The sequence below is a fragment of the Gadus macrocephalus genome, chromosome 16 (assembly GCF_031168955.1).
Source record: "Gadus macrocephalus chromosome 16, ASM3116895v1".
NCBI lineage: Eukaryota > Metazoa > Chordata > Actinopteri > Gadiformes > Gadidae > Gadus > Gadus macrocephalus.
In genome coordinates, this window is record NC_082397.1 from 29,377,082 (window position 1) to 29,404,649 (window position 27,568).

At 44.0% G+C, this 27,568-nt stretch overlaps 2 protein-coding genes and 3 long non-coding RNA genes across 5 annotated transcripts; 3 read left to right on the forward strand and 2 right to left on the reverse strand.

Moving 5' to 3' along the window:
- The first annotated feature begins 6,192 nt into the window (after nucleotides 1-6,192).
- LOC132474165 (uncharacterized) lies at nucleotides 6,193-7,416 on the forward strand. Its single transcript, XR_009529603.1, has 2 exons — nucleotides 6,193-6,335; nucleotides 6,451-7,416. It is a non-coding gene; the product is annotated as an uncharacterized LOC132474165 (long non-coding RNA).
- Nucleotides 7,417-7,519: 103 nt separating this feature from the next.
- LOC132474143 (G2/M phase-specific E3 ubiquitin-protein ligase-like) lies at nucleotides 7,520-10,156 on the reverse strand. Its single transcript, XM_060074692.1, has 3 exons — nucleotides 9,861-10,156; nucleotides 9,406-9,623; nucleotides 7,520-8,712 (listed from the first exon to the last, which is right to left on the reverse strand). Exons 1-3 carry the CDS (start codon nucleotides 9,992-9,994, stop codon nucleotides 8,462-8,464), a joined length of 603 nt encoding a protein of 200 aa, XP_059930675.1. The 5' UTR covers nucleotides 9,995-10,156; the 3' UTR covers nucleotides 7,520-8,461.
- LOC132474138 (serine/threonine-protein kinase WNK4-like) lies at nucleotides 7,520-14,364 on the reverse strand. The gene is made up of 6 exons (XM_060074687.1): nucleotides 14,264-14,364; nucleotides 12,948-13,081; nucleotides 12,580-12,791; nucleotides 11,722-12,080; nucleotides 10,544-10,851; nucleotides 7,520-10,432 (listed from the first exon to the last, which is right to left on the reverse strand). Exons 1-6 carry the CDS (start codon nucleotides 14,362-14,364, stop codon nucleotides 10,227-10,229), a joined length of 1,320 nt encoding a protein of 439 aa, XP_059930670.1. The 3' UTR covers nucleotides 7,520-10,226.
- Nucleotides 14,365-18,468: 4,104 nt separating this feature from the next.
- LOC132474172 (uncharacterized) lies at nucleotides 18,469-20,544 on the forward strand. The gene is made up of 2 exons (XR_009529609.1): nucleotides 18,469-18,619; nucleotides 18,730-20,544. It is a non-coding gene; the product is annotated as an uncharacterized LOC132474172 (long non-coding RNA).
- Nucleotides 20,545-25,290: 4,746 nt separating this feature from the next.
- Nucleotides 25,291-25,639, forward strand: LOC132475271 (uncharacterized). The gene is made up of 2 exons (XR_009529847.1): nucleotides 25,291-25,387; nucleotides 25,428-25,639. It is a non-coding gene; the product is annotated as an uncharacterized LOC132475271 (long non-coding RNA).
- The last annotated feature ends 1,929 nt before the right edge of the window (nucleotides 25,640-27,568 follow it).

Consider the following 27,568-nt stretch of genomic DNA (forward strand, 5'->3'; position numbering starts at 1 on the left):
TGCCACAAGCTCGTTGGCCGCACCGAGACAGGAGGCCATCACTGAAAAGTTGGTGAAATTCGTCTGTAAAGGCATGAGGCCAAGTGTGGTGGAGGACGTGGCATTTAAAGAGTTCTGCCGAGAGATGGAGCCCAGATACCACGTCCCTAGCCGTGGGACTGTGACATCGCGGATCGCGGACCTGTACAAGAGAACTGTAGACCAACTCAAGCTGTCACTGCAGGGGAAGGACGTGGCTCTTACCACGGACGGGTGGACCTCATTATCGACGGCATCATATGTCACAGCCACGGCCCACTGGATCAACGAAGACTGGGAGATCTTAAACAGCGTGCTCCAAACCAAAGAGCTGAAGGTCAGCAGGCAATGCAGAGAATGTGGGCCAATGTCTTGCAGAGATCCTGTGTGTTTATGGCCTGAAGGAGTCTGTAATTTGTGTCACCACTGACAATGCCACCAATTACATAAACGCGGTTGAAAAACATCTGGAAATGGTTAATATACCATGTGTGGCACACACAATCAACCTGGCTGTACGGAAAGGGCTGGCGGTCAGAGGCATTGAAATCCCCATCGCTAGGCTGAAAGTGGCGGCTGCACATTTCAGCAAATCCTCAGCAGACAGCTACCTCCTCCAGCAAAAACAAGTGCTCCTTGGGTTGAAGGCTGAGAAGCTCATTAATGACTGCCCAACGCGCTGGAACAGCACGTACGATATGGTTTGCAGAGCATCAGCGCAGCAAGCGGCCGTGTCTGCCGTCATCTTTGATAAGAAGCTGTCTCGAATGGAGCTGTCGATGAGCGAATGGTCCATAATGGAGAAGGTGAGCTTCTTAAATAGTAGGCCTACTGCCTTGCCTATCGTGAATGCAAAGCTGTTGTAATAAGCATACAGTGTGTCCAAACATGTATGGATTATAATCAATATAATAACATATAATATTATAATAGGCCTATGATATTATAATAATTATAATCACCTATATTTTATTTAGGCTACTTTTATAGGCCTAGGTCTATTTAGCCTACCTTATATATATATATATATATATATATATATATATATATATATATATATATATATATTGTGACGCCAATGGCCTATGTTTTATTTACTTGTTCATTGCAGGTGCAAGAGATCCTGAAACCATTCAAAGTGGCGACGGAAGCGCTGTCTACGGATGCCTATCCAACAGCGTCGGCTGTCTTGCCAATCATTCATGTTCTGCTTGCACAGCTCAAGCGAACGCCAAGCGAAGAAGAACCGCCAGCGCTGCTTGAGATGAAGGCAAAAATAGCGACGGATCTCAAGAAGCGATATGGCAAGGAAAGGGTCGCACGTAGGCTTTTGAACAAGGCCAGTTATCTGGATCCTCGTTTCCACCAACTCCGTCATTTGGAAGAGGACCAGAAACAGCAGGTGCATCTGGCAGTTTTGGAGGAGATGAAGGCAAATGTGGGAGGAGGGAGGGATGAGGCTCCCGAAAGACCACGCAAGCAGCAACCCAAATCTGCGTTGACGGCCATGGAGAGTCTCTTCGGAGGCGTGTGCGACACCCGCCCAAACCAGGAGCAGGACATCAGTCTGCTGCTCCAAAAAGAGATGTCCATGTATGAGCAGGAATCCCCCATACCCCCTCAAGAAAATCCACTCATGTGGTGGAAAACGTCGGGCGGCAGATACCCTCACATTGCCCAGATGGCAAAAAAATACCTCTCCATCCCCGGTTCTTCAGTGCGCTCGGAGCGCGTCTTTTCCTCCGCTGGCAACATTGTAAACAAAAAGAGATCAGCCTTGGCACCCTCCAACGTAGACTATCTGGTCTTTTTTGGCGAATAACTTGTGAGCGCGACGGTGGCAATGCACTAATATGACAGAGTAAATTGCAGTCATTTGTTTTGTTTGTTTTTTTCGCTGTTTTTTGTTTTAAGAATGTTAGAAGCCAGCTTGTTTTCGTTTAAGTGCTTCACTTTCAAGGACGTGTTTCTAAAAGTTTGGGATTTTTTAAATTGTAGGATATTATTACTATTACTATATGTTCACTTGCTTGGAGCGCTCCTTGTCGTTAAAAAAAATATTGCGCAGAGTTTAGGTGGGAGAACGGGACATTGATTGTTGTTAACTTCTTTGTTAAGCACTATTTTGTTAACGTTGTAAATGTGTTTAAATAAATTATCAATGATGTAGGCCTATCTTTGGGTTGTTTTGTCCCGGGTTCGAATTAGGTTATAACTTATAACACCAAGCAAGCCGCTCTCGCTGTGTAGGGCACATTGTGGACTCAGCATGCAAGCCAATTTCATTACTGCATAGGGTGGGTTAGGTGCAAGTAGGCTATATCTGGAATTCCCCAAACCGATTTATTTGGTTTCTGCGGGGGGGAAAAAGAAATCCTGCGACACACTTAGCAAACAATAAGGCAGTGAGGCGCAGTTGTCCATCTTAGTTAAATTGTCTCACATTCAAAAAGCCCTTTCCCACTCCGCAGATGACGGGGAAGCAGTGCTGCTTGCGATGATCGTTCTTATAGCCTAATGTTTTTTTTTTCATTGAGAATAACCCAGCAGTTTAGCCACGGTTGCACTACATTACAAAATATTATAGCCTACGTTCATCATTTTTGTTCCTGGCGATTTCAATTGGTTGTCTGTGCAAGACAACAGACATGGACATTTATTCTTTCTTATTCACAACTGTTCTGAGCTGGACTTACACAGGCTATGCCATTCAATAAGCATCCGAAGTAGAGCTCAGGGAGCTAGTAGTCTGGCTGGTGAAAGCTGCTATAACGCAATGTTCTCGGCAAAGTCCGAGACAGCTTTTTTTTCATGAATCCGAACGGTGCGTAGTGCTGGCCCTTTCGCTGGCATGGTGGAAGACGTAGGCGACATGCATTTTTTTCTTTATCGATTTTAATAGGCCTTCTCGATAAATGGTAAGCAAAGCAAGGAACGTTACCACTAGCATACTTTGTAACATTCAGAAGCGGCCGTCTTCTTCAGATTACTATAGTTTGCGCGCTTGCAGGTGTGGTGGAAAATGCAAGCGATACAAAGTTGTGGCTTTTCATGATTAGGCCTCCACGTTACTGGGCTGTTTATAGGATATATATATATCCCACTAATTTGAACCATGGTTTTGTCGCATTATTGACATATTGACGGCAACTGCGTAAAATAGGCAACCAGATATTCGAATAGTTCGAATTCGTGATTTTTTTCCAAACGAACATTCAAATGTCATTTTTTAGCAATTTTGACAGCCCTAGTGGCTATGTATAGTATTTACTGCTTATATGTTTGGCCCTGCTTCATAGGGTCTATGTGTGGGTTGCTTAGGTTCTTAAAATACGTAACAGCACCAAATACCATTATCTCGGTTTTGTCCTCATTTAGTTGAAGGAAATTTCGGCACATCCAGTCTTTCACTTTGTTACGTATTTTAAGAATCTAAGCTACCTACACATAGCTCCAATGATGCAGGACCAAACATATAAGCCGTAAATACCATACATAGCCACAAGGGGAGCAAGACCCTACTGAAGACTGTAATAAATACTTTAGCCACAGAAGGCAGCATCACAGACCAGGCGAGAAAATACCGAAAATTATCTCACATCGGCTCCCCCCACTACTTCCGGACCGCGCTGATCAGATCATAACAGCCTACAGACCCACATTGACTTCAGAAACTCTCGGCAGCCCATACGGATAGGGTTAAATAAGTTGGTCAGCTGGGAGTCGCTCAGCACGTGTTTAGAATACATCTTCAATCTCCTTTTGCTTCATAGTCATAGTTTACCATACCGAAAATACTTTACCAAATAAAGTAACTGTTAAAAGCTATTCCTTTGGATTCGATCACTTTCCTGAAGAACTCTGCAACTTGCTCAATGCACTGGCACCGCAGATCTATGGGCTGATCGTCATTTGGTGATAGTGATACATAGATTTGCCTGTCATCAGCATAGCAATGATGGTCAACATTGTTATTTTGCATGATTTGCCCTAGTGGGACCATGTCGATTTTGAATAAAGAGGGGCCTGAGATCGAACCTTGTGGGACTCCATATGTCATGTTGGTTGATTCTGATACAAATTCGCCAATGAAAACAAAGTGCTTCCTATTTTGTAGGTAGGACCTGAACCAATTTAAGACTTTGCCTGAAAGCCCCACCCCGTTTTCTAAACTGTCCAAAAGTATTGTATGGTCTACAGTGTCGAATGCAGCACTGCACTCATGCACTCCTTGACAACCCCTCCATCAGTAAATGGCTTTTTGTGCTGACCCAAAATCCAAGTGACTCTGAGGGAACATTCATTAGCACGTTGTTGGGCAGTGAATGAATTGGTCAGGATCCGGGTGGATTGCTCATATTGGGCTCTGAGACTGCTTATTTTTTGTGACCGCAGTTCAGACTTCAGTGGATACGTCTTGTGAAAAACTTTGTGCTTTGTCTCATAGTGGCGTTTCACGTTGCCACTTTTTATGAGTACCACCGTCTCTGAGCACATGAGACAGACTGGTGTTGCGTTTCCAGTGGGAAGAATGAACATGAATGAGTCTGTCCATTCTGGGTTGAAAGCAGCCATTCCATGCTCTGGATCCGCGCCAGCTGGTCGATACCCCCGTAGAGTGCGGAGCCACCGCCGTCGTGGTGTTGTAATCCATTGGTGGCCGCGAACACCAACAGCAGTATAAACAGTGCCGCGATCTTCCTTTCCCCCATGATTGATCACTAGAATCCACCACTTAAATCCACACACGAGTAACACTGGACGTAACAATTTAACAAACTTCCATACAGTGTAGGGCTGTAACGATACGCGTATCGAAACCAAAATCGCGACACTCAAAGCCACAAACCTGTCTCGCGGTGTGAGAAGGCTTGTCTGCTTATAGGTCGGAATGAGGCGGCCACCGATTATTGACAGGATGGGTATATGGAAAGCCAAGAAGGCCACAATCCGGACCTAGATTGGCGCGGTAAAAGTGCAAAACCGTACGGAATCCGTACGGTTTGGCAAGAATTCCGTACGGATTCCGTACGGTTTTGAATGACTAATAGCCGCGGCTATTAGTCATTCACTCCAGCTATTAGTTATTCGCTCCGGCTATTAGGTATGCAGAACGAGCCCCTCCCCTTCTTTGCTTGACCACTAAGTTTGAAAGCTGTCTAACCAATCAGTGAAGAGAAAGACCAGACTAAAGTAACGCATTGTCGAAACTAGAGCTGCAGTGCCTCCATGTTTCGCCGTAACATAAGGCTGTGTTGTCTTTACTAGTTTCACTACAATGTAATGACCACCACTAGCTAGTGGAAAATATATTTGTGTCTAGTACAGTGATATATTTGTATATGTTAGGCTATATATTGAGATGGCAGTGTGCGAAATACCCATCATTATTCGGGGATGCCCTCATCCCCAGATTGTTCGCGATATGCAGTAGCCAGCTCGGCCATAACATTACAATATTTCATGGATGCAAGCAAGCCAAGACAATCGATCTGTATCTATAGCCTACATGACAACACGCAGACAAACACACACACACACACACACACACACACACACACACACACACACACACACACACACACACACTGGTAAAGCAATAGGAGCCTGCATTGGCTAAAGTTGTTGAGATGCACCTTATTTTATAACAGAGAGGGGCAAAGTTGTGCATTACAATGCAAACACGACAATAATTGGCACCGTTCTTGCGCACTCAGAAGAACATGAACTGAATAAATGCCAGGTATATAGCATATCGGAGACGGGTACACAATCAGTGCATTTGCAAATGAGAGCCTGCAGTAGGACCGATCTTGTGACATTATTTAACCATCCATCTACAGCTAATACGATCAGACAGATACATCATTGATCACATAAAAGCCCACAACAAGCCCAACATCACCACGGCAGGTGCGCTCTCTCTCGCACATTCACACAATCACTCCAACTTCTCCAACTCCAAGGCAAGGCTGTTTCACTAAGACCACAAACAACCACAACTAACCAGCCTACATATCCACAATAATGCACAACAATCAGTTCTATTCATTGCGTCTATCTTCTGTTTGGTGCACATGGCTAATTTGCATAGTTTGCACCGGACTGTCGGCTCCGCTTGTCAAAAAAATAGAACGTATTTGTGAATAAATGCTTTGAATTCTGAATACTGGACTTGGTGAGCTTGAATAGGCTAAATTTAAGTGACCTTTAGTGAGATTGGCCTAAAACGGAATACAAATGAATTATTCTAGGACATATAGGCTTTCAGGATCAATTCAGAGGTTCAACTGTTCGGGATTCATTTTGCTTAGCCAGTGAAAGTGACCAGCTGTAGATTCCGCACTGTTAAAAATACTTCACTACAAGTAGGCTATAAGTCCTCCAAATAATTCAGCAGAATTGCATTACTGCCACACGCATAGGCAGCAGTAGTCATTATGCGCTAAAATGGTCCCTGCCAGTGTTTTTCTATTCTGATGTTTGTGGATGAATCTTTCAGCTACAGCTTTGTTACATTTCCTTTCGATGGTTTGCTAGTTTAACTATACAGCAATAAATCAAATGATGTAAGATGATGTGTCCGTTGCGTGGCTGTCATGTGAGAGCCGTATACGCATTTTAAAAACACCTGTAATCAGCGTGACTATGACTTTCCGAGCGGATCATGGGGGGCTCTTCAATCATTTATTTTTTAGGATTTTCTCCCGTCATCCTCCAGTTTATTGCAAACATCTGGAGATAAGTCGGTTTAATTAAATACTCAAGTGAAATACAAGTGTACCTCCAAATTGCACTTATTGTACAGTACTTCGGTAAGGGCATTTACAATCCATCACTAAAGTTTTAATAGAATATTCTGATTCAGCGGATTTAAAATGTATTTGTATAATCTTCACAAATCTTGCAGCAATGCAATGTTAATATATCATCATGGGAAATGAGTATTCTGATTCAGCACATTTACTATTTATTTGTATAAACTTCACAACTCACAGCAATGAAATGTTAATTTATCATCATGGGAAATAGCATATAGACAAGCTTCATAAAAATTCATTTCTAAGCAGTAGGCCTACTACATATTTCTCAACGTAAGCATCATGACCATAAGCTATCCCAACGTTTTCACACCTTTCACACAGTAGGGCAGCATTAGTCATGCATGATTAACAACACATCAAAGAAACTTTATTGAGGGATAACAGTGAATAAAACATCTGCGTCTTGGGTAAAGATGGGCTATGCTTAATGTGAGCAGAGCCCGATTGGAAGGAAGCCCATTCAGGACGAAGTTTACCCGGAGAAGGCAGCTTCCAGGCAGATGAAGATGGGGGGGCTCTACTTCTTATTACCACAACAGGAACAGAACGCAGCCAAGCCAATGAATTCAGCCAAGTCACTGAGAAGTCTGTCTTTAACATTTGGAAAATACAGTTCAACCATGTAGGACTTTTCTAATTCCCCACTGTACTTTACAGAGATAGAGCACTTTGTTGCAGTCAGACATTTGTTTTTGTTTACCTTTAACATAGTGAGGCTGGAACACAATAGTTTGACCTGGCTTGGTGGAAAGCCCACTCACCACGTCAAGGTGCAGGTCATGAAAAAAGGTGTGTGTGTGTGTAATTCCCTATGCTGTGCTGTATTTACAGGTATGCCTAGGTTCACAAATCAAATAGTAAATATTTTTTTACTTCTTATTACCACAACAGGAACAGAACGCAGCCATTCAGCCAAGTCACTGAGAAGTCTGTCTTTAACATTTGGAAAATACAGTTCAACCATGTAGGACTTTTCTTATTCCCCACTGTACTTTACAGAGATAGAGCACTTTGTTGCAGTCAGACATTTGTTTTTGTTTACCTTTAACATAGTGAGGCAGGAACACAATAGTTTGACCTGGCTTGGTGGAAAGCCCACTCACCACGTCAAGGTGCAGGTCATGAGTGGGAAAATAGGTGTGTGTGGGGGGGGGCACTTCAAGCGTCCTTCCCTGTGTGTGTGTGTGGGGGCACTCCAAGCGTCCTTCCCTGTGTGTGTGGGGGGGCACTCCAAGCGTCCTTCCCTGTGTGTGTGTGTGTGTGTGTGTGTGTGGGGGCACTCCAAGCGTCCTTCCCTGTGTGTGTGTGTGTGTGTGTGGGGGGGCACTCCAAGCGTCCTTCCCTGTGTGTGTGTGTGTGTGTGTGGGGGCACTCCAAGCGTCCTTCCCTGTGTGTGTGTGTGTGGGGGGGCACTCCAAGCGTCCTTCCCTGTGTGTGTGTGTGTGTGTGTGTGGGGGCACTCCAAGCGTCCTTCCCTGTGTGTGTGTGTGTGTGTGTGTGTGTGTGGGGGCACTTCAAGCGTCCTTCCCTGTGTGTGTGTGTGTGGGGGCACTTCAAGCGTCCTTCCCTGTGTGTGTGTGGGGCACTTCAAGCGTCCTTCCACGGGGTTGGGCACCAAATTAGGCCACGCCGAAGGTACTCCCACCGGAGGTTATTCCTTCCTCCATGGCCTCCTTAAATCCAGTGTACTCGGGATACACCGGTAGCCTGAGGACCAGGGAACAGGTATTGGCCGTGGGGAAAAGGGCCGGTCCATCTTCCTCATGGAGGAATTCAAGCCGGGGTTGGATGGGAAAACCCACGGCAGGAATTCTTTGAAGGCCCGTGGCAAACGCCAGAACCGCCCCCAGGGTGAGACTCGTATCTCCATCTGTTAGTACATAAGAGATAACTTGTAAGAACGACCGCATGTGAACATTAACAGGAATTTTACACTGCCTGACATGTGCCAATCTTTCGTCGTCCTTAGTTAAGATAAGATATACTTTATTCATCTCAGCAGAGAAATGTAGGTTGTTTTACGTTGGTTTGCGTTGCATTTCTCAGATCACAATAGAAATGTTCAAAAGTCCTTGTTTTACCCGAAGTGTGCACTAATAAATCAATGTGTCATTCTTTCAAAAAAATAAATAAAATGTGTTATGCTGGTTCTGTCACAATCTAGGCATTGGTTCACTATAATTCCCTATGCAGTGCTGTATTTACAGGTATGCCTAGGTTCACAAATCAAATAGTAAATATCTTTCATGTGTGCATTTGTTCATTCATGCAGAGCTGTAAACAGTATTGTATTTTTCCTTTGTGTATTGTGACCAATTATTGTTTGTGAAGACTTAACTTCTACGGGATGCCCCTTTTATATCCATTCATGATAATATCACCTGTTACCAGTTACTAATGTTGAAACAGTTGAACATTGTGGTTTTTTGAGCATTCTACAGCTTTCCTAGTCTTTGGTGGTCCCCTGTTTTGAATTGTGTTGCTGGCATCAAATTCAGAATAAGCATATATTAACAAAGAACAATTAGATAGATAAGGGTTGTAGATAGAAACACTTCCTTACCCTCCACCTCGATCAGCCAGTCCCTCCAATATACAAGGGTCCTGGCCTCCTTCCTCCTCCGATAGGAGCCCGGCTCAGACATGTAGGACGTGCTGAATGTGGACTCCAACCGGGAGGCCAGCAGCGGCTCAGGTGTGTCCATGAAGACCCCCTTGAGCTCCTCATGGTGGAACCTCAAAAGGGCTTGAATCCCGAAGGTCTCCAACCCTTCTCTGAATCTGTAAAATCAATGAGATAATAGATCAGAGAAAATATAAGGTGATAGAATATCCAAGTCTGTTGCTCTGAAGCCTGTTCTAGCCTACTCCATAGTACATAATGTGAAGATAAAAATCAATTAGACAAGGAATCCTTTCAATTAATTGAAATTTAGATTATTTTGGAACCCATGATAACTTTTCACTCCAACACAAAGGTCTCAGTCCATTAAATAGTCAATTCCCAGCTCCACTTACTGATTGAGAGCAGTCAAAATACGGCCCTCTGTGAGGAAGTTGAGGGCTGCCCCCAGCAGCTCATCCCTATGCGGGAGGCTCCTCACAAAGGAGAAGGAGCCCATGAGGGAGAGCTCGTCTGTGGCCTCCTCCATAGCCTCCCTGGCACCTTCCACATGTGTGGCATCTGCAATCTAATATCATACATTAGGAACAATAATCATTATTTGGGATTTCTAAGCACTTTCATGGCACAAATTATCTTCTAACAGTGAAGAATGCATTGACATATCTGTATGACATCAATCATATATTGAAATTCAACATCAGTACACTAGAGCACACCACACAGTATCTTGACACAAAAACACTTCTCCAAAAAGTGGTTTAAATTAACATTAACCATTTACTTGCCTTTCGGAGCTTGGTCCTCAAATTGTAATCTGTCACCTCTTCCAAAGTGGCAGGAAGAGGGGACAGATTACACACCTGTCTGTAGAGGCGCTCAGATAAAAATCTAGGGGAGACCTGCCCCTGCACCAGGCAGACGGCAATCATCTGCCCCACCAGCCTGTACTGTCCTTTCTGCAATGCTGTGATAAGGGGAAAAGCACAAGGTTATTAAAGTTTGTTTCTCATTTTAAATGCATGTTAAAAACTCAAAATTGCAACGCCCAATACCATAAATTAAATTCAAAGCTTACCAACACTGTCCAGGGCCAGGGTTTTGTTGCCCTCAGGACCTTCAAATACTAAATGGTTCTGTATTTGGTGGATGAGGAGGGTACAGAACTCTCTGGTCGGTCCCCCCTCATCCACTGCGCCTTCTGCCACCCCATCGCCATCCACAAACACCACATCCAACTTTAAGTAGGGGTCAAAACTCGACCTGTTGAAGGCCCAAGCTGCACATTGAAACTCCTCCCCTCTTAAGCAGTTCACCCGGCTTCCCTGACCCATCCTCAAGACAAGGTCCTGCAGTGGCAGAAGGATGTCCTTCACATCCAGAGGTCTGGAAAAATAAAGAATAACAATTCAGGTTTTAATAAAATCTATATCACCAGATATGCCTTACAGCATTGTTTCTCAGACCACTCCTGGAGTGCCACTTATCCTGTTAGTCATTTTAGCTATCCCTGATTATCAGATGTGTAGATGCAGGGAGAGGGTTAAATTGTACAGGATAAGCAGTCCCCCAGGACAGGATTAAAGAACACTACTTAAAATTAGGGGTGTAACGGATCACAAAACTCAAGGTTCGGATCGTGCATTGGTTTTTGAGTCACGGGTCGGATCATTTTCGGATCAACAACAGCAAATAAGATAACAAGACAAATGTGACTTTAAGTAGAATCTTCAAATGTGTAAAAACAAAAAAAGGGAACAATTTGGTAAAATTCCTGCTTCCTTTAAGCACAGTCAATATTATTATTATTTTTAATATGAGGCATTATTCCTTCGTTTTAACTGATGGTAAATAATCCCTAACCCTGGATTCACAACTTTAAACTCAGGATATCTGCATTGCCTGGGGAGAGTTTAGAGTCCACACTCTCCAAAGGCAATGCAGACATCCTCATCTTCTTTTTTTTCATCAAGTATGGTAGCGAAATACAGTTTCTGTCGTGTTTTATTTGGCATTTTGTAAATCCATTGATTTCGGTTGGAAGACTCGACGCTCATTGCAAGGGGGATTGATTTAAAACATTTTCCCTGCTTGGATAAGCTTTGCTTAAGCAACAGGGCAAGATGCAGTTATTTTGATACTGTCACAAGTTTAAAGATAATTTCAGTTTATTCTTAAATTATGGAGGGAAAAATTGGGATTCTGACGGGGCACCAGACTCTAAGTTATTAATGGGAAACACGGTTCACTACTCACAGACTATTGGCAGATGGGATAGGGCTGGCAGGTGGAGAAGGGCTGGAAGGTGGAGAAGGGCTGGGAGGTGGAGAAGGGCCGTCAGGTGGAGAACGGCTGGGAGGTGGAGAAGGGCTGGGAGGTGGAGAAGGGCCGTCAGGTGGAGAACGGCTGGGAGGTGGAGAAGGGCTGGGAGGTGGAGAAGGGCTGGGAGGTGGAGAAGGGCCGTCAGGTGGAGAACGGCTGGGAGGTGGAGAAGGACTGGGAGGTGGAGAAGGGCTGGGAGGTGGAGAAGTGCTGGGAGGTAGAGAAGGGCCGGGCAGGGTGTGCAGGGTTTCTGGGCCGGCAGGTTGGGGTTGGCCAGCAGGTGGCAGAGGTACCTGAAAAGTAAAGACCATCAGTATTCTTTACCTATGCAGATATTCTGTACTGGCTCGGTCTAAATAAAGCCCTATTACAAAAGCTAACAACTTCAGGCCACTGGCTGGCTGAAGATGAGCCTGGGATCTTATATGGTAACACTGAAAAAGTAGTTTCTCAATGAACAGACGACAGACTTGGAATTAATGTTTTCAAAAAAATTCTTGCTAGTGCAAGAGTGGTTATCTTTTCCACATTTGCTCTTCCTTCTTAGACACCTACAAACCTTGAATGAGTACTCAGTCAAAGTATTCACTTATATTGTGAAAATAACCGTTTTGAAGCAGTTTATAACATGAATACTGTCAACATAGACCGGTGCATTTAGAGGGTGCCGGACCTCATTGGTTGAGGGAATGGCAGCCGCAGCACCCTGTAAAATAAATTGTTAATGCCAGGTACAGTGGTCGATGTTTATTTTATTTGACCTGTTGTGCTTATTTGTTAATGTTCATCTACCTTTGGTCGGATGTACAGATTGGACCGGCCCATCATGCCACGTCCCCGAAGGTCTCTCGGGCAGACATCGACCAGTACGCTGAATCTACGGCCAATGAGCCTGCAGAGGTCGAAGGCCTCTGGCATGTACGGCACTTTATCCCTGAGGGCCTGCAGGAACTCCTCGCGGGACATTGTGTCCTGCAGTACCACTGCGCAGGTGACTAAGATTTCTAAAAAAACATGAGAACAATTATTTAGTAGTAGTAGTACTATACTCAGTGGCTACTTTCTTTGGTAGAATATAATTGTACACGTGTTCAATAATGAAATCATCAAACAAACGTCCCCTTTTCTTTTCAGGGAAAGTCTTCTTCAACCCTGCTCACCTTGTGTACAGCGGTACACCGCAATGTCCTGCTTAAGGACGGAGACCTTTATTAAGAGATGTGTCCTCCGTGGTCTTCTCCTCCTGCTGCTTTGTGCGGGTCCTGCTCCTTCCTCCCTTCGAAACAGTGCAAACCTAGGAAAGTGTTCATTTTAATAACAAATTATTTTTTTTGCCTCTAACAACGTTTTTGGTATCAATCCGCAAGTCCGGTAACTTGTCAATGTAATTTGTGGGATATGTATAAGATAAGATAAGATAAGATACAACTTTATTAATCTCCCGTAGGAGAAATTAGTTTGTTGCAGAACAGCCCAGCAGCAGTGGAAGGACACAGGATAAATTAACAATGCAATAAATACAATAATTACAAAGTGCTAATGCATAAGTAGACGCTTATAGTTAAAATAAGGACAAAAACAAGACAAACAGAACCAACATCAAGATGGGTGATGCATATACATATATATACGCATACCTAAACACACACACATGCATATGCAAACACATACACAAACACAATCGATATTTTCTCGATAATGACCGTCGTTCTATACAATATCCCTTAATATCACGGCCAAAAGCGCGGGGAGCTTTCGTAGGGATTGGGTTTAGCGGGGTTTATTTACCGGCGCTGCTATGGTTACCGGTCTTGTGCGTTCCAACGGTTTATTAGGTATCTAATAAATCGCTGTCTAACCAATATTTCATTTACTGCCTCTTCCGGGGTCATTGCAATATTACGAATAGACTGCATCGGGTTCTCCGAAGTCTCTCCCTCTTCCACAACAGGTAAAGACATGCAATGGTGGTTATGTCGGCCATGGTTGAGAATGAATTGTTAAAGTAGCACCGTTGGCGGGCAAACGTTTTCCCGGACAAGGCGACGTTGAAGTACGACGACTGATGATTTGAATCATCGACTTTCAGGTTTTTTTCGGGTTTATTTTTTTCTCACGTCGCGCCCCCCCTGAAGAACTCTGGCGCGCCCCACCGTTTGAAAACCACTGCTGTAGGCTATTTGTCTGTAGCATTTTGAGATTTCTGAATGTAATGATATTTGGTTGATATTTGTTCTAGCTTGCCCGACAGTTAAAGTCAATTTTTTCTCACACTAGTAATGACACGTTTACGTTTGTACCGTGAAAGCACGTCTTTATTAAACGAATGCAAGGCATTTTGGAATTGTCAACCGATCAGCTCAACTAGCGTGCGTTAACAGCGATGCTATTATCAAAATGAAATATGTGACCTTGGGTGTCTTGAAAGGCGCCTCTAAATTAAATGTATTATTATTATTATTATAATATATATTACCTATCCACAAGTCCGTCTGTGGCCTCCTCGGTACTGCGATCCATGGCTCGATCGAAGTTTGCGTTCAACTGTCTGCGGATTTCAGAGAGTCGCCTGTGCATTTTGAACAACTCAAACTCCCGCCGAGATCGCAACGTATTTATACACGTTAGTCGCCCCTAGCGGCAGTAAATTTAATTTCAACATCTTGACGTGGGTCTGGCTTGCCAGCCTATTGGCGCATTTGAATTCAAATAATATGAACTTGACATGGGTCTGGCTTGCAAGCCTATTGGCGAATTTGAATTCAAATAATGCATAATGTGAGGTTGTTGCCAACCATCCGCCCCCCCCCCCTCAAAATAAGCTCTTCTAATTGGTCCACGAGTTGCTCCAATTTTATTTCTCGTGAGTTGAGTCGTGAGTCGAGTGAGTTGAAGCCGTAAACATCGGACTGACAGGTGGAACTCTTCAAGAATGTCTAGAAGACAGTTCATAATGCGGTGCAAAAGCACATTTAATGACTGTATGAGATTGCTTGAAACAGATGCTGTAGACGTCCAATCTACATTGACCAGGTAGGTTTTGGGAATTTACCAGCCAACATGTAAAGGACATTGCTCAAGAATTTAAATTTTAGCCTAAAGGCTACTCCTTCCACATTAAAGGCCGTGTTCACATCTAGCGTTTTTCAACTTGGAAGAAAGCGGCCGACGTCAGTCGTCTTTTGGGCAACAAACCAATCACAAGCGGAACATTGACACTTCGTCACGAAGGAAACTTATAACTGTCAAAACAAGAAACAATGGCAGACAAATCACTCGGGAAAGTGCCGTTGGAGCGATTAATAGTGGTAATTACAGAACATGTTGAGATCTACGACATGCCTGGGCTCTAGCCTGGATACTAGTAGGCGAGTAACGTCGGGTCTAGTTGCTTTGAGAGTCGTTTAAAAAAAAAATGAAGACTCGCCTTTGTACTTTTGATTTGAGCCATATTTTTGCTTGTATTGTGAGTGAAAATGATTAGCAAGCTTATCAACGGCAACTATCAGCTAATCGCGCGCCTGTAATAAACAGAAAGGCGTGGCGGGAGTCGTGGAACCATGACAACAACTGTTAATCAAAAACATTTCAGTGTGGAACGTGGATGCAGAACATTCCGAAAACGATATGAAAACGATAGTGTGGACGGAGATCGTTTTCATTGCGAATGTGCGTTTTTCTATTTACCCGGTTTAGTGTGGACGGGGCCTAAGTTATAAAGTAACCGTTCCTTAGATGGGTATCGTTATCCAGTCACTTCTGGCGTGGGTGGAACTTTAGGATTACAAGAATGAATGTTAACAACTTATTTTGTGACAAGCAGGCTATTATTTTCTATGTTCATTGCAAACCAAAATTCATGAAATAATTCTGCCCATGCAAAACTCGCGTCGTTTAGTGACAGTTGTCGCTCATAATAGCTCCATGCTGTCGCTTATCTGCACTGATCCCACCACTTTACTGTTCCCCCTAAAACGAAAAAAGGGTGTTCTGAATTCCCCTATATATATATATTTGCTTGCGTGTTAATTCGCTCAGGCAGATATTAATGCGCCCTTACCACTAGGTGTGGGGTAGCTTCACAGTTTCACACTTACCATTTTTTTCCTAATTTCACGAAACCTTTCAAACTTTCAGGTTGGAAACCATGGAGAGGACCCTAGTGTGGTCACGGGGAAGGCTGCTTGACATCTCCTCAGCTGATCTTATAATTCGAGATGTTCGGGAGATTATAGCTGAAGTTCGGAGATCTGTGCCTACCACACCGGGACAACAAGGTATGCTTGCATGGGGCTGCTGATAGGATTATTAATCAACGCCTAAATGACTCCGTTTATGGTTTGTTTTACTATTCCGTCTTAAAAAGTTCTTAAGCCCTTTTTTAAATTTCAACTTAAAACATGTGTAGCTACTAGCCAGGTGAGTAAACATCAACAATCTGTTATATTTCTCAGGCTACCAGGCACCTCTCATTTGGACCGGAGGTCGTGGTCCCCCACAGTTAAAAATATCACAGGAGCAACTGTGTTTTTTGAGGACCTGTGGTTTCACTGGGAAACAGATGGCACAGATTCTGGGTGTCTCTGTTCGTACACTGAGCCGTCGTTTAAGGTATGTTTCAATAATGGCAGTTCCCTCTTGTCTCAATTGTTGTAATCATCCTGGAGGGCTGGTTGAAGGTGCAAAAGCACATCGAAATACCGTAGGTCTAACATTACCTCTATGTGCAAATGTTATAGGCAGTTCAACCTGAGGGACATTTTCCACCTGCTCAGATGCTGCCTTGGATGACCTCATCAGGGAGACAGTGGCTGGGAATGACCGCATCGGCCCAGAGTCTGTGAGGGCGCAGCTGCGTGCGCAGCAAATTAAAGGTTGGGTACGGAATTTGCTTTTTTGGCCATTTTTGCAAAATTACTTGAAATCCTTATCATAACCCGCTTAAAGCCACTGAGTTAGAAGTACTGACATGAAAATTAAGCAAGTCAATCATCTGTGGAACGGGCAGGGCTCGAAAAACTCCAGCCAATCATTTGGATTGCCACCTCGTTGCATTGGACAGTAAGTACGTCAATCAAACGGTCGTACTGCACTCCCCCGCGCCCCGCGCGCGACCCCTTCGTGCAGTGCTCGTGACCCAGAGCAAGGTCCTGTTTGTTGTTATCCTGCGGTAGCTACTGGAACTAGTTCATCCACATTTGGACCTAGCAGTAGAAGACAATTTCCATGGCAGACAAGACGCCACCATCCCCACCACCACCACCACCAGCAAAGAGAAGGAAAACTCTTTTTCAGAGAGTAATTGATAATAAAAACGCTGAAAGAGAAAAACTGAAATCAAGAATAATCCTAGGCGCTGCTTTCGAACGTTGGCGGCAACTGAAGGACGAGAAGGGTCTAAAAACCGATGCGTGTGTGGCGGTTGACATAGTTTCAAAGTTTATACCGTTTATACTCGGTAATACCGGTGTTGAGACGAGTGTATTACTCGTTGTGAAAATGTCCACACCGCAGCAACCCTAGTGAAAACCAGGACTTCCAATACAATTATATGAAACAAACATACATTTTCTAAAAAATAGTGATGATTTATGTGACAGTTTAATGTTTATAACATCTGGTGCAACCATAGCCGCGAGAACGTATTCTCAGCAGGGGGGTGCTGGAAAAAAATAACTCAGCCTGCACTAGACTCGCAACTCGTTACATTGATAAAAAAGATATATAGCAGCGCAGCTCAATTACACCAGTGCATGCGCGCACAGTTGAAAATCGATCGTTGTGTTCACTTTCTTCACACCATGGTTCACATCCAGCTGCTCACAGAACAAGTTTAGCGCACCACCGCTACCCTCACACTTTTTCATCTAACCTTTTTTCAGCACTAGGTCATATGAGCATTAAATAAATGCTGCGTCTCAAAATGCCTTGGACAGCAGCGAGGATGACTCGCTTTGCCACGGGCCGAAACAGTTCGGAGCGACCACAGCCAGAGCGAACACAGCGGGGCAGAGGAGTGTCAGGAATAGTCTTTGGTGTACACATCAGTACGGCCTATTTGCACTACTGTTTAGTGGCAATGCAGTGTTTTATTCTATGCCTTTTTATTTTCGTATATTATTTCAATTAATACAATTTATTTATTCATAAAAACAAGATCTGGTCTTCAAATCTTTTTTCCAAATATAGGTCGTCTTACAATGGGGTTTGTGTTTATATTCGGACCAATACGGTACAGCGGGCGCTCACATGACGTTAAGCATTTCCTGGTGCATAATGTGACGCTTCAGAACCTAAAATCCCGTTCCTCCCCGTTGACACGACAACACATAACCGGCGTTTTCAGAAATCTCCACTTTGGCCGGAGTTTTTAGAAATGATCGTTTTCTGTGATAAGACAGGGCCTCGGACAGGGGGTGTTGCAGCACCCCCAGCACCCCTACTTCCCGCGGTACTGGGTGCAACTTACAGCTGAATGTAGTGCCATGTTGTTAAACGAAAACCTACGCTAGCCTGGCTCGCTCTCGCGCATCTCTGTTCGCGCTCGTGCATGATTGCGCGTCCAGGTACTTGGAATGGGTGGAGTCAGAGTCAGCGTTGAAGGAGTAGGGTAGGACCATTTGAGTTGTGTATTTTCAAAATCTGCTGGCTTTTCGCAAATCGCATACAAAACCTTTAATGTTCAGAGGAGCAGAGTGCGTTCAAGCATGCTGAGGGTGAACCCTGCAGCAGCTGCAGCGCGAACAATGTCCCAGACTCTGCAAAGAAGGGCATATAGAGTTGCTGGCCCAAACTCCTTGTGGCACATCGATGGCAACCACAAGTTGATAAGGTAGATATTAACATTAGCATACCAGACTTTGGTGTTCGCTTTAAAGGTGTGGTTAATTTGTCTCCGTAGGCTATGTATTGTTCATATAAATTATATTTTCACTGTTGCAGGTGGAGGATTGTTATCCATGGGGCCATCGATGGATACAGCCGGTTGGTTGTGTTCCTCCGAGCCTCCGATAACAACCGGAGCAGCACGGTGATGGAGAGCTTCCTGAGTGCTGTGGCGAAGTATGGCGTGCCTTCGAGGGTCAGGACTGACCACGGAGGTGAGAACAACTCGGTCTGCCTCATGATGAACCTTTTTAGAGGGTCAAACAGAGGTAGTGCTCTCCGGGGGAGAAGCACCCACAACCAGCGCATCGAACGGCTCTGGGGGGGATTTGTGGCGAGGAATGTCCAACGTATACTATGAACTCTTCAACTTCCTGGAGAGCGAAGGTATCGTGGACATTGAAAACGAGATGCACATGGCGGCACTGCACTACGTGTACCTCCCGCGGATTAACCGTGACCTTTGCGGCTTCATTGAACAGTGGAATAACCATGGACTGAGGACGGAAAGGCATGCTACTCCACTGCAGATGTTCGTCAGAGGTTGCCTGGAACGGCAGGGACAGACCACTACTGCAATGCTATCCGTATTTGGTGGAGAAGGAGGTGCTGTGGAGGAAGGAGGTGCGACGGAGGAAGGAGGTGCTGCGGAGGAAGGAGAAGGGGAAGACCCAGCAAGAGAGGGCGGTGCTGGTGCAGGAGAGGTGCACTGGCCTGAGAGGGTCACCGTACCCTCAAATCAGTACCTCATTGGGGATGCTGTTTTGGAGCAGCTAAACAGCACCTTTGACCCTCTTGCTGGTCCTAGAGGAGACCTTGGACTGGACCTCATCCGTGAGGTTGTGTCTCTTCTGGCATTACAATGAGACAATGTCTCATTGTTATTGTTCCCCCCCGTGGAAGGACGCTTGAAGTTCCCCCACACACACACACACACACAGGGAAGGACGCTTGGAGTGCCCCCACACACACACACACACACAGGGAAGGACGCTTGGAGTGCCCCCCCACACACACACACACAGGGAAGGACGCTTGGAGTGCCCCCACACACACACACACACACAGGGAAGGACGCTTGGAGTGCCCCCACACACACAGGGAAGGACGCTTGGAGTGCCCCCCCACACACACACACACAGGGAAGGACGCTTGGAGTGCCCCCACACACACACACACACACACACACACACACACACACACACACACCTATTTTCCCACTCATGACCTGCACCTTGACGTGGTGAGTGGGCTTTCCACCAAGCCAGGTCAAACTATTGTGTTCCAGCCTCACTATGTTAAAGGTAAACAAAAACAAATGTCTGACTGCAACAAAGTGCTCTATCTCTGTAAAGTACAGTGGGGAATTAGAAAAGTCCTACATGGTTGAACTATTTTCCAAATGTTAAAGACAGACTTCTCAGTGACTTGGCTGAATTCATTGGCTTGGCTGCGTTCTGTTCCTGTTGTGGTAATAAGAAGTAGAGCCCCCCCATCTTCATCTGCCTGGAAGCTGCCTTCTCCGGGTAAACTTCGTCCTGAATGGGCTTCCTTCCAATCGGGCTCTGCTCCTCACATTAAGCATAGCCCATCTTTACCCAAGACGCAGATGTTTTATTCACTGTTATCCCTCAATAAAGTTTCTTTGATGTGTTGTTAATCATGTATGACTAATGCTGCCCTACTGTGTGAAAGGTGTGAAAACGTTGGGATAGCTTATGGTCATGATGCTTACGTTGAGAAATATGTAGTAGGCCTACTGCTTAGAAATGAATTTTTATGAAGCTTGTCTATATGCTATTTCCCATGATGATAAATTAACATTTCATTGCTGTGAGTTGTGAAGATTATACAAATAAATAGTAAATGTGCTGAATCAGAATACTCATTTCCCATGATGATATATTAACATTGCATTGCTGCAAGATTTGTGAAGATTATACAAATACATTTTAAATCCGCTGAATCAGAATATTCTATTAAAACTTTAGTGATGGATTGTAAATGCCCTTACCGAAGTACTGTACAATAAGTGCAATTTGGAGGTACACTTGTATTTCACTTGAGTATTTAATTAAACCGACTTATCTCCAGATGTTTGCAATAAACTGGAGGATGACGGGAGAAAATCCTAAAAAATAAATGATTGAAGAGCCCCCCATGATCCGCTCGGAAAGTCATAGTCACGCTGATTACAGGTGTTTTTAAAATGCGTATACGGCTCTCACATGACAGCCACGCAACGGACACATCATCTTACATCATTTGATTTATTGCTGTATAGTTAAACTAGCAAACCATCGCAAGGAAATGTAACAAAGCTGTAGCTGAAAGATTCATCCACAAACATCAGAATAGAAAAACACTGGCAGGGACCATTTTAGCGCATAATGACTACTGCTGCCTATGCGTGTGGCAGTAATGCAATTCTGCTGAATTATTTGGAGGACTTATAGCCTACTTGTAGTGAAGTATTTTTAACAGTGCGGAATCTACAGCTGGTCACTTTCACTGGCTAAGCAAAATGAATCCCGAACAGTTGAACCTCTGAATTGATCCTGAAAGCCTATATGTCCTAGAATAATTCATTTGTATTCCGTTTTAGGCCATCTCACTAAAGGTCACTTAAATGTAGCCTATTCAAGCTCACCAAGTCCAGTATTCAGAATTCAAAGCATTTATTCACAAATACGTTCTATTTTTTTGACAAGCGGAGCCGACAGTCCGGTGCAAACTATGCAAATTAGCCATGTGCACCAAACAGAAGATAGACGCAATGTATAGAACTGATTATTGTGGATATGTAGGCTGGTTAGTTGTGGTTGTTTGTGGTCTTAGTGAAACAGCCTTGCCTTGGAGTTGGAGAAGTTGGAGTGATTGTGTGAATGTGCGAGAGAGAGCGCACCTGCCGTGGTGATGTTGGGCTTGTTGTGGGCTTTTATGTGATCAATGATGTATCTGTCTGATCGTATTAGCTGTAGATGGATGGTTAAAGGGACACTATGTAATATTTTGAGTAATTTATTACCTCAAATCAACATATTCATTCATAAATAAGTCCTCATTGGTGTAAAATGATCTCTGCCAAAAATCTCACTTATCCTCCTGAGCGAAGAATAATTAATATTAATATCAATATGGTTACATAGGACGGGTAAGCTTCATGGAGGCTTCCATTTTCTTCCGGTCTATGAGCTGCCGAGAGGGTCAAAAAGCACTACGTCGTACAGGAATTGCAAACGCGTTTTCACTCTGAGCCAGCGTAACGGTGGAACAGAGCTTAGTATAGCGAGACGAGTTTTACCGGCAAATTTGAACATGCACCGCATTTGTTTGAAAGACCATAGTTATGCCACGCCACAGGAGAAGGAATCATCGACGCCAAAAAAAAACGACGATGTGTAAGCATGTATAACATGGTTTTCCATGGCAACGAGATGGGCGCTCCTATGTTTGAGCGACTCATCATTGAAAGGCTACTTTATTACATATTTAATTTACTTTTTCATATTTCTGTCGAGTTTAAATCATGACAATATTCTTATGACTTATGGATACTGTCAAATGCGTTGGAGGAATTCAAAAGCCATTCTTCATCAAGTTATGGAGGTTTATTCTCTGCTGGGGTCACACGTATCCAAATCCACCAAGACGCACTTACGCTAGAGCGGACCTTCTGGAGCTTCAACTCGCTTGCCAGACAGTTGATTTATCACCCGAACAACTGGATTTCATACCAACAACTCTGATAAAGAAGACAATACGGTGGAAAAGAAGATCGAGAGGAGGAATTAGGAACAGGATAGGAGACGAGGAAGTAAACTCTTTGCCAGGGCGACTAACTGGCGGCGCGTACAGTCGCAGCGGCCCCTCTTGAGATCTGTGAGATTGAGATTGAATGTTTGAGTGTGAGACGTCCTACGAACGTAGTTTATGACAGGGAAACAATATTAAACATTAGGACATTGAGAGCGAGTAACATCACTGGCATTCGCTGGCATCTGGACATACTACGCAAACACAGGATACTAACGGACACTGTGACACCGTGCCCGCAACTGCCCGGAGGAGGAAGCAGCAGAGACGGGGTGGACGTAAACAAACTGAACAGCTTCTTTCAGCTCCTACCCTCCAAGAAACGCTATCGCAGCTTAAGATGCTCCACCACCAGGCTGCGGAACAGCTTCCTACCTCAAGCTGTCAGGATGCTCAATGCACCAGCGTCCCAGATCTTCTCACTGGACTTTATTTATTATTTATTTATTTATTCATCATTGGGACGTTTGTTTGTTTGTTTGTTTGAAATCGATCTTGATCTTGATCCGTGAGAAATGCCTTCTCGTTTTGTTGTTCAATCAACAAAATTACAATAAATTTGATTTGATTTGATTTTGATTTGATTCCGTACGTTACAATGTAAATTGTTGGTATTTAGAATACTGTTACATTGTTGAAATCAACGGATTACAATGCGTTGATTAGGATACGAACCTCATCATCACTCGAATGACTCGATGAGGTAGCCTAGTAGGTGTCATGTCACAGCTTCTTGGCACATACTGCCCACCGTAGTTTTTGGACAAGCGAGCACTATTAGTTTGAATGCAATATACAATTGTACCACTAGATGGGAGTAATTTTTACACAGTGTCCCTTTAAATAATGTCACAAGATCGGTCCTACTGCAGGCTCTCATTTGCAAATGCACTGATTGTGTACCCGTCTCCGATATGCTATATACCTGGCATTTATTCAGTTCATGTTCTTCTGAGTGCGCAAGAACGGTGCCAATTATTGTCGTGTTTGCATTGTAATGCACAACTTTGCCCCTCCCTGTTATAAAATAAGGTGCATCTCAACAACTTTAGCCAATGCAGGCTCCTATTGCTTTACCAGTGTGTGTGTGTGTGTGTGTGTGTGTGTGTGTGTGTGTGTGTGTGTGTGTGTGTTTGTCTGCGTGTTGTCATGTAGGCTATAGATACAGATCGATTGTCTTGGCTTGCTTGCATCCATGAAATATTGTAATGTTATGGCCGAGCTGGCTACTGCATATCGCGAACAATCTGGGGATGAGGGCATCCCCGAATAATGATGGGTATTTCGCACACTGCCATCTCAATATATAGCCTAACATATACAAATATATCACTGTACTAGACACAAATATATTTTCCACTAGCTAGTGGTGGTCATTACATTGTAGTGAAACTAGTAAAGACAACACAGCCTTATGTTACGGCGAAACATGGAGGCACTGCAGCTCTAGTTTCGACAATGCGTTACTTTAGTCTGGTCTTTCTCTTCACTGATTGGTTAGACAGCTTTCAAACTTAGCCAATCTTGGTCCGGATTGTGGCCTTCTTGGCTTTCCATATGGGTAGGCCTACTTTATTCTACTGGACTCGTTCGCTTCTTCACTAGACACACGCGCTACCGCTCGCTCTCCTTGCTCGTCCACTCACTCGCTGACGTCACTCACACACGCATATGCACACTGCCAATCTCGCGCACACACATATGCTACTCGTAAAGGTGCGGCCACACCAGACGCGTATCTCGCGTACTTTTTACGCGAGATACGCACGTATAATGTTGCTTGACCATTTTGTGTAAAAAATGGTCGCATACGCGCAATACGCGCTATACCTGTCCCTGAGTGACTTCCACCTCCTGCGACATTCGTCCACTGACAAGAACATATATACATATTAAGTTGTGTAACCTGACAAGCGGGACAGTCTGTTGTAGTAGTATCACTTAATATTACTGCTAACTGGTGCTACCGCTAACCGGCGCTAACTTTTTTCATAGTAGAACACAACCGATAGCTGAAGCCAAGCAAAATACACACACACACACACACACCAGGAACGCCAATATCCTCTGCCACGTCGACCCACGCCCTCTCTGTTTTGTTCCTGTCCCTGTACGACACCATCGTGGTGTCGTACAGGACAGGACGGCCGCACACGGCGACGATGATATTTTGATCCACCTCCATTTCTGTTCGTGTAGTGTCTGTAGTGTTGATCAGCAGAGAAATAGTCCGCCAAGACGTTGAGGTTGCTTAGTAACCAGAGACTCTGTCCATGCAAGTGAACGGAGCGTTCCCTCTTCGTCATAACTATCAAACCAAACATCCTTCACATTCACCGAGCGAACATTATGAAAGTAAAATGCACATTTCTCGCTAGAAATGTTTCCATAAAAGCATTTAATGGCGTAACTATGTTACTATTTCCACACAGAATAAAGAAAGATGTCGGCCGTATGCTTCTGTCCAAGCTCACTACTCTCAGCCAGTGACGTCGGGTCAAGCTCAACGCTGATTGGGCAACATGGCTAATCGTCATGCGTATGAGCGTAAAAAGTTAAATTTTTTGAACTCTTGAAATGTACGCGATATACGCGCGTATAGCGCGTAAATATACGCGCCTCATACGCGCAATACGCGCGTACAATGTTGCTTATAGGCGTATTACGCATAATACGCGCGTAAACCAATGGTTCCCTATGGAAAAAATGGCGATTTCATACGCGAAGTACGCGAAATACGCGTCTGGTGTGGCCGCACCTTAACACTATGCCTCGTTATTGCGACGTTCATGTTAAGTTCATGTTTTACCCCATCTATTGAAAGTTAGGCTATTAAACATGTTGCATTCTATGCGGCCTGATTATGTCATTATTTTAGCTACATAGCCTAATAAGAAGCGTTAATAAGGATATTTGACTAAACCAACCAAACAGTTGAGGGTTTTTGCCTACCAGCAAAAAGCATCCTCCAACTGCAATCTTTGGTTATTTCTTTATTAATTTAGCTATACTTTAATAGTATTCTTTCTGTTCAAATCTGTTCAGTGTTCCAAATTATTTGTTATTAAATGTTACATTAAGTTAATTGGTATATAAGTGTTGTTTAAATGAAATGCTTTTTAAATTTAAGAAAATCGTGGGATGTATCGAACCGTGGGACGTAGAGACGTGTATAAAATCGGCAATTTTTCCATAGGGAACCATTGGTTTACGCACGTATGAGCTGCGTACATGCGTTACATGCGCTAAAGCAACATTTTACCCGCGTTAGCGGCGTATGAGCTGCGTATATATGTACGCGCGTATGCGTAGCCGCGTTGCCCAATCAGCGTTGAGCTTGGCCCAATCAGCGTTGAGCTTGACCCGACGTCACTGGCAGAGAGTAGTGACGCTTGCACAGAAGCATACGGCCGACATCTTTCTTTATTCTGGGTGGAAATAGTAACATAGTTACGCCATTAAATGCGTTTATGTAAACATTTTTAGCGAGAAATGTGCATTTTACTTTCATAATGTTCGCTCGGTGAATGTGAAGGATGTTTGGTTTGATAGTTATGACAAAGAGGGAACGCTCCGTTCACTTGCATGGACAGAGTCTCTGGTTGCTAAGCAACCTCAACGTCTTGGCGGACTATATCTCTGCTGATCAACACTACGAATGCTGGAAACACACCAGACACACCATGTGAAGTTATTTAACCCGATTATTGTTATTTATATCTGAGATTATTTAATCTAACCCGATCCAAGCTCTATCGTGCACCCAAAAACTGCGGCGTTTGGGTTTCCTTCCTCAGACTCCTAAATCCAGCGCAGCCACAGGCGCGTAGCTGCGTACGTAGGACCATTTTTGACACAAAATGGTCCAGCAACATTTTAGCTGCGTTACGCGCGTAAATCTTACGCGGGTACGTGTTTGGTGTGTTCGTACCATTACAGCCCTAATACAGTGGCAAAAAACAAGCAAACAAAACAAATCGCCGTGCCTCACACAAGCATGAGTCGCAGCAGGGCCGCGCCTCCGGAAGCCCCGAAAGTAACCCAACACCTTCACTCTCTTTTCCTGAAAACCTCAATCAAAGCCAGAAATCTAGGGGTTATCATGGATTCAGATTTACATTTCGACAGTCACATCAAATCAGTTATAAAATCTGCATATTATCACCTAAAAAATGTAGCAAGACTGAGATAGCTCATGTCAACCCAAGACTTACAAAAATGTGTACATGCCTTTATCACTAGTAAGCTTAATTACTGCAATTGTCTCCTTACAGGTCTCCCAAAGCAAACTCTAAGGAAGCTTCAGCTTGTTCAGAATGCTGCTGCTAGAGTTCTAACAAAGACCAAAAAATGTGAACATATTTCACCAATTCTTAAATCGTTACATTGGTTTCCTGTAGGTCAGAGAATTGATTTTAAAATCATGTTGCTAACCTATAAATCCTTACATGGTTTAGACCCAAAATATAACTGAGATGCTTCCAGTACATAAGCCTTCTAACACTAAAATCTTCTGAGACCAATCTGTTAATTATCCCCTGTGTAAACACGAAACATGAGAAAGCAGGATTTAGTTACTATGCAACAAATAGCTGGAATAAACTCCCTGAGGATTTAAGACTTGCCCCAACTCTGACTACCTTTAAAACAAGACTGACGACTTTTAGGTTTGCTTAAGCTTTCTGCTAAATCTTAAATACACTTATTTAACATTGCCATTATTTTCTATTTTATTACTAAAATGCCTTTTTAACTTTCCCTTTATTTTCTATTTTTACCAGAAAAATACATGTCAGAAAACCAGAGAGAAAGGATAAGGGTTTGAGACCCACGTTCTGTCTGGGTTAGATTCCTAGAATCTGGGTTGCAGTCCCAGAGAAAGGACCAAGTTCCTTTAGGTCGGGTTGGAGTCCCAGAAAAAGGACCAAGTTCCTTTCGGTCGGGTTGGAGTCCCAGAGAAAGGACCAAGTTCCCTTAGGTCGGGTTGGAGTCCAAGAGAATGGCCTGAGTTCTGTCTGGGTTAGAGTCCCGACGTCTGTCTGGGTTGGAGTCCCAGAGTAAGGCCTTTGGTTCGTGTTTA

Excerpts from the sequence above, each read along its gene's own strand:
- LOC132474138 (XM_060074687.1), bottom strand. The coding sequence starts at position 14,364 with ATGCACAGGCGACTCTCTGAAATCCGCAGACAGTTGAACGCAAACTTC. Across the intron at positions 12,081-12,579 it reads ATCTGTACATCCGACCAAAG|GTACCTCTGCCACCTGCTGG; the intron begins GTAGATGAACAT and ends TTTACTTTTCAG. Across the intron at positions 10,852-11,721 it reads ATCCCATCTGCCAATAGTCT|ACCTCTGGATGTGAAGGACA; the intron begins GTGAGTAGTGAA and ends TTATTTTTCCAG.
- LOC132474143 (XM_060074692.1), bottom strand. The coding sequence starts at position 9,994 with ATGGAGGAGGCCACAGACGAGCTCTCCCTCATGGGCTCCTTCTCCTTT. Across the intron at positions 9,624-9,860 it reads ATTTTGACTGCTCTCAATCA|ATTCAGAGAAGGGTTGGAGA; the intron begins GTAAGTGGAGCT and ends TTGATTTTACAG. Across the intron at positions 8,713-9,405 it reads CTGGCTGATCGAGGTGGAGG|ATGGAGATACGAGTCTCACC; the intron begins GTAAGGAAGTGT and ends ATGTACTAACAG.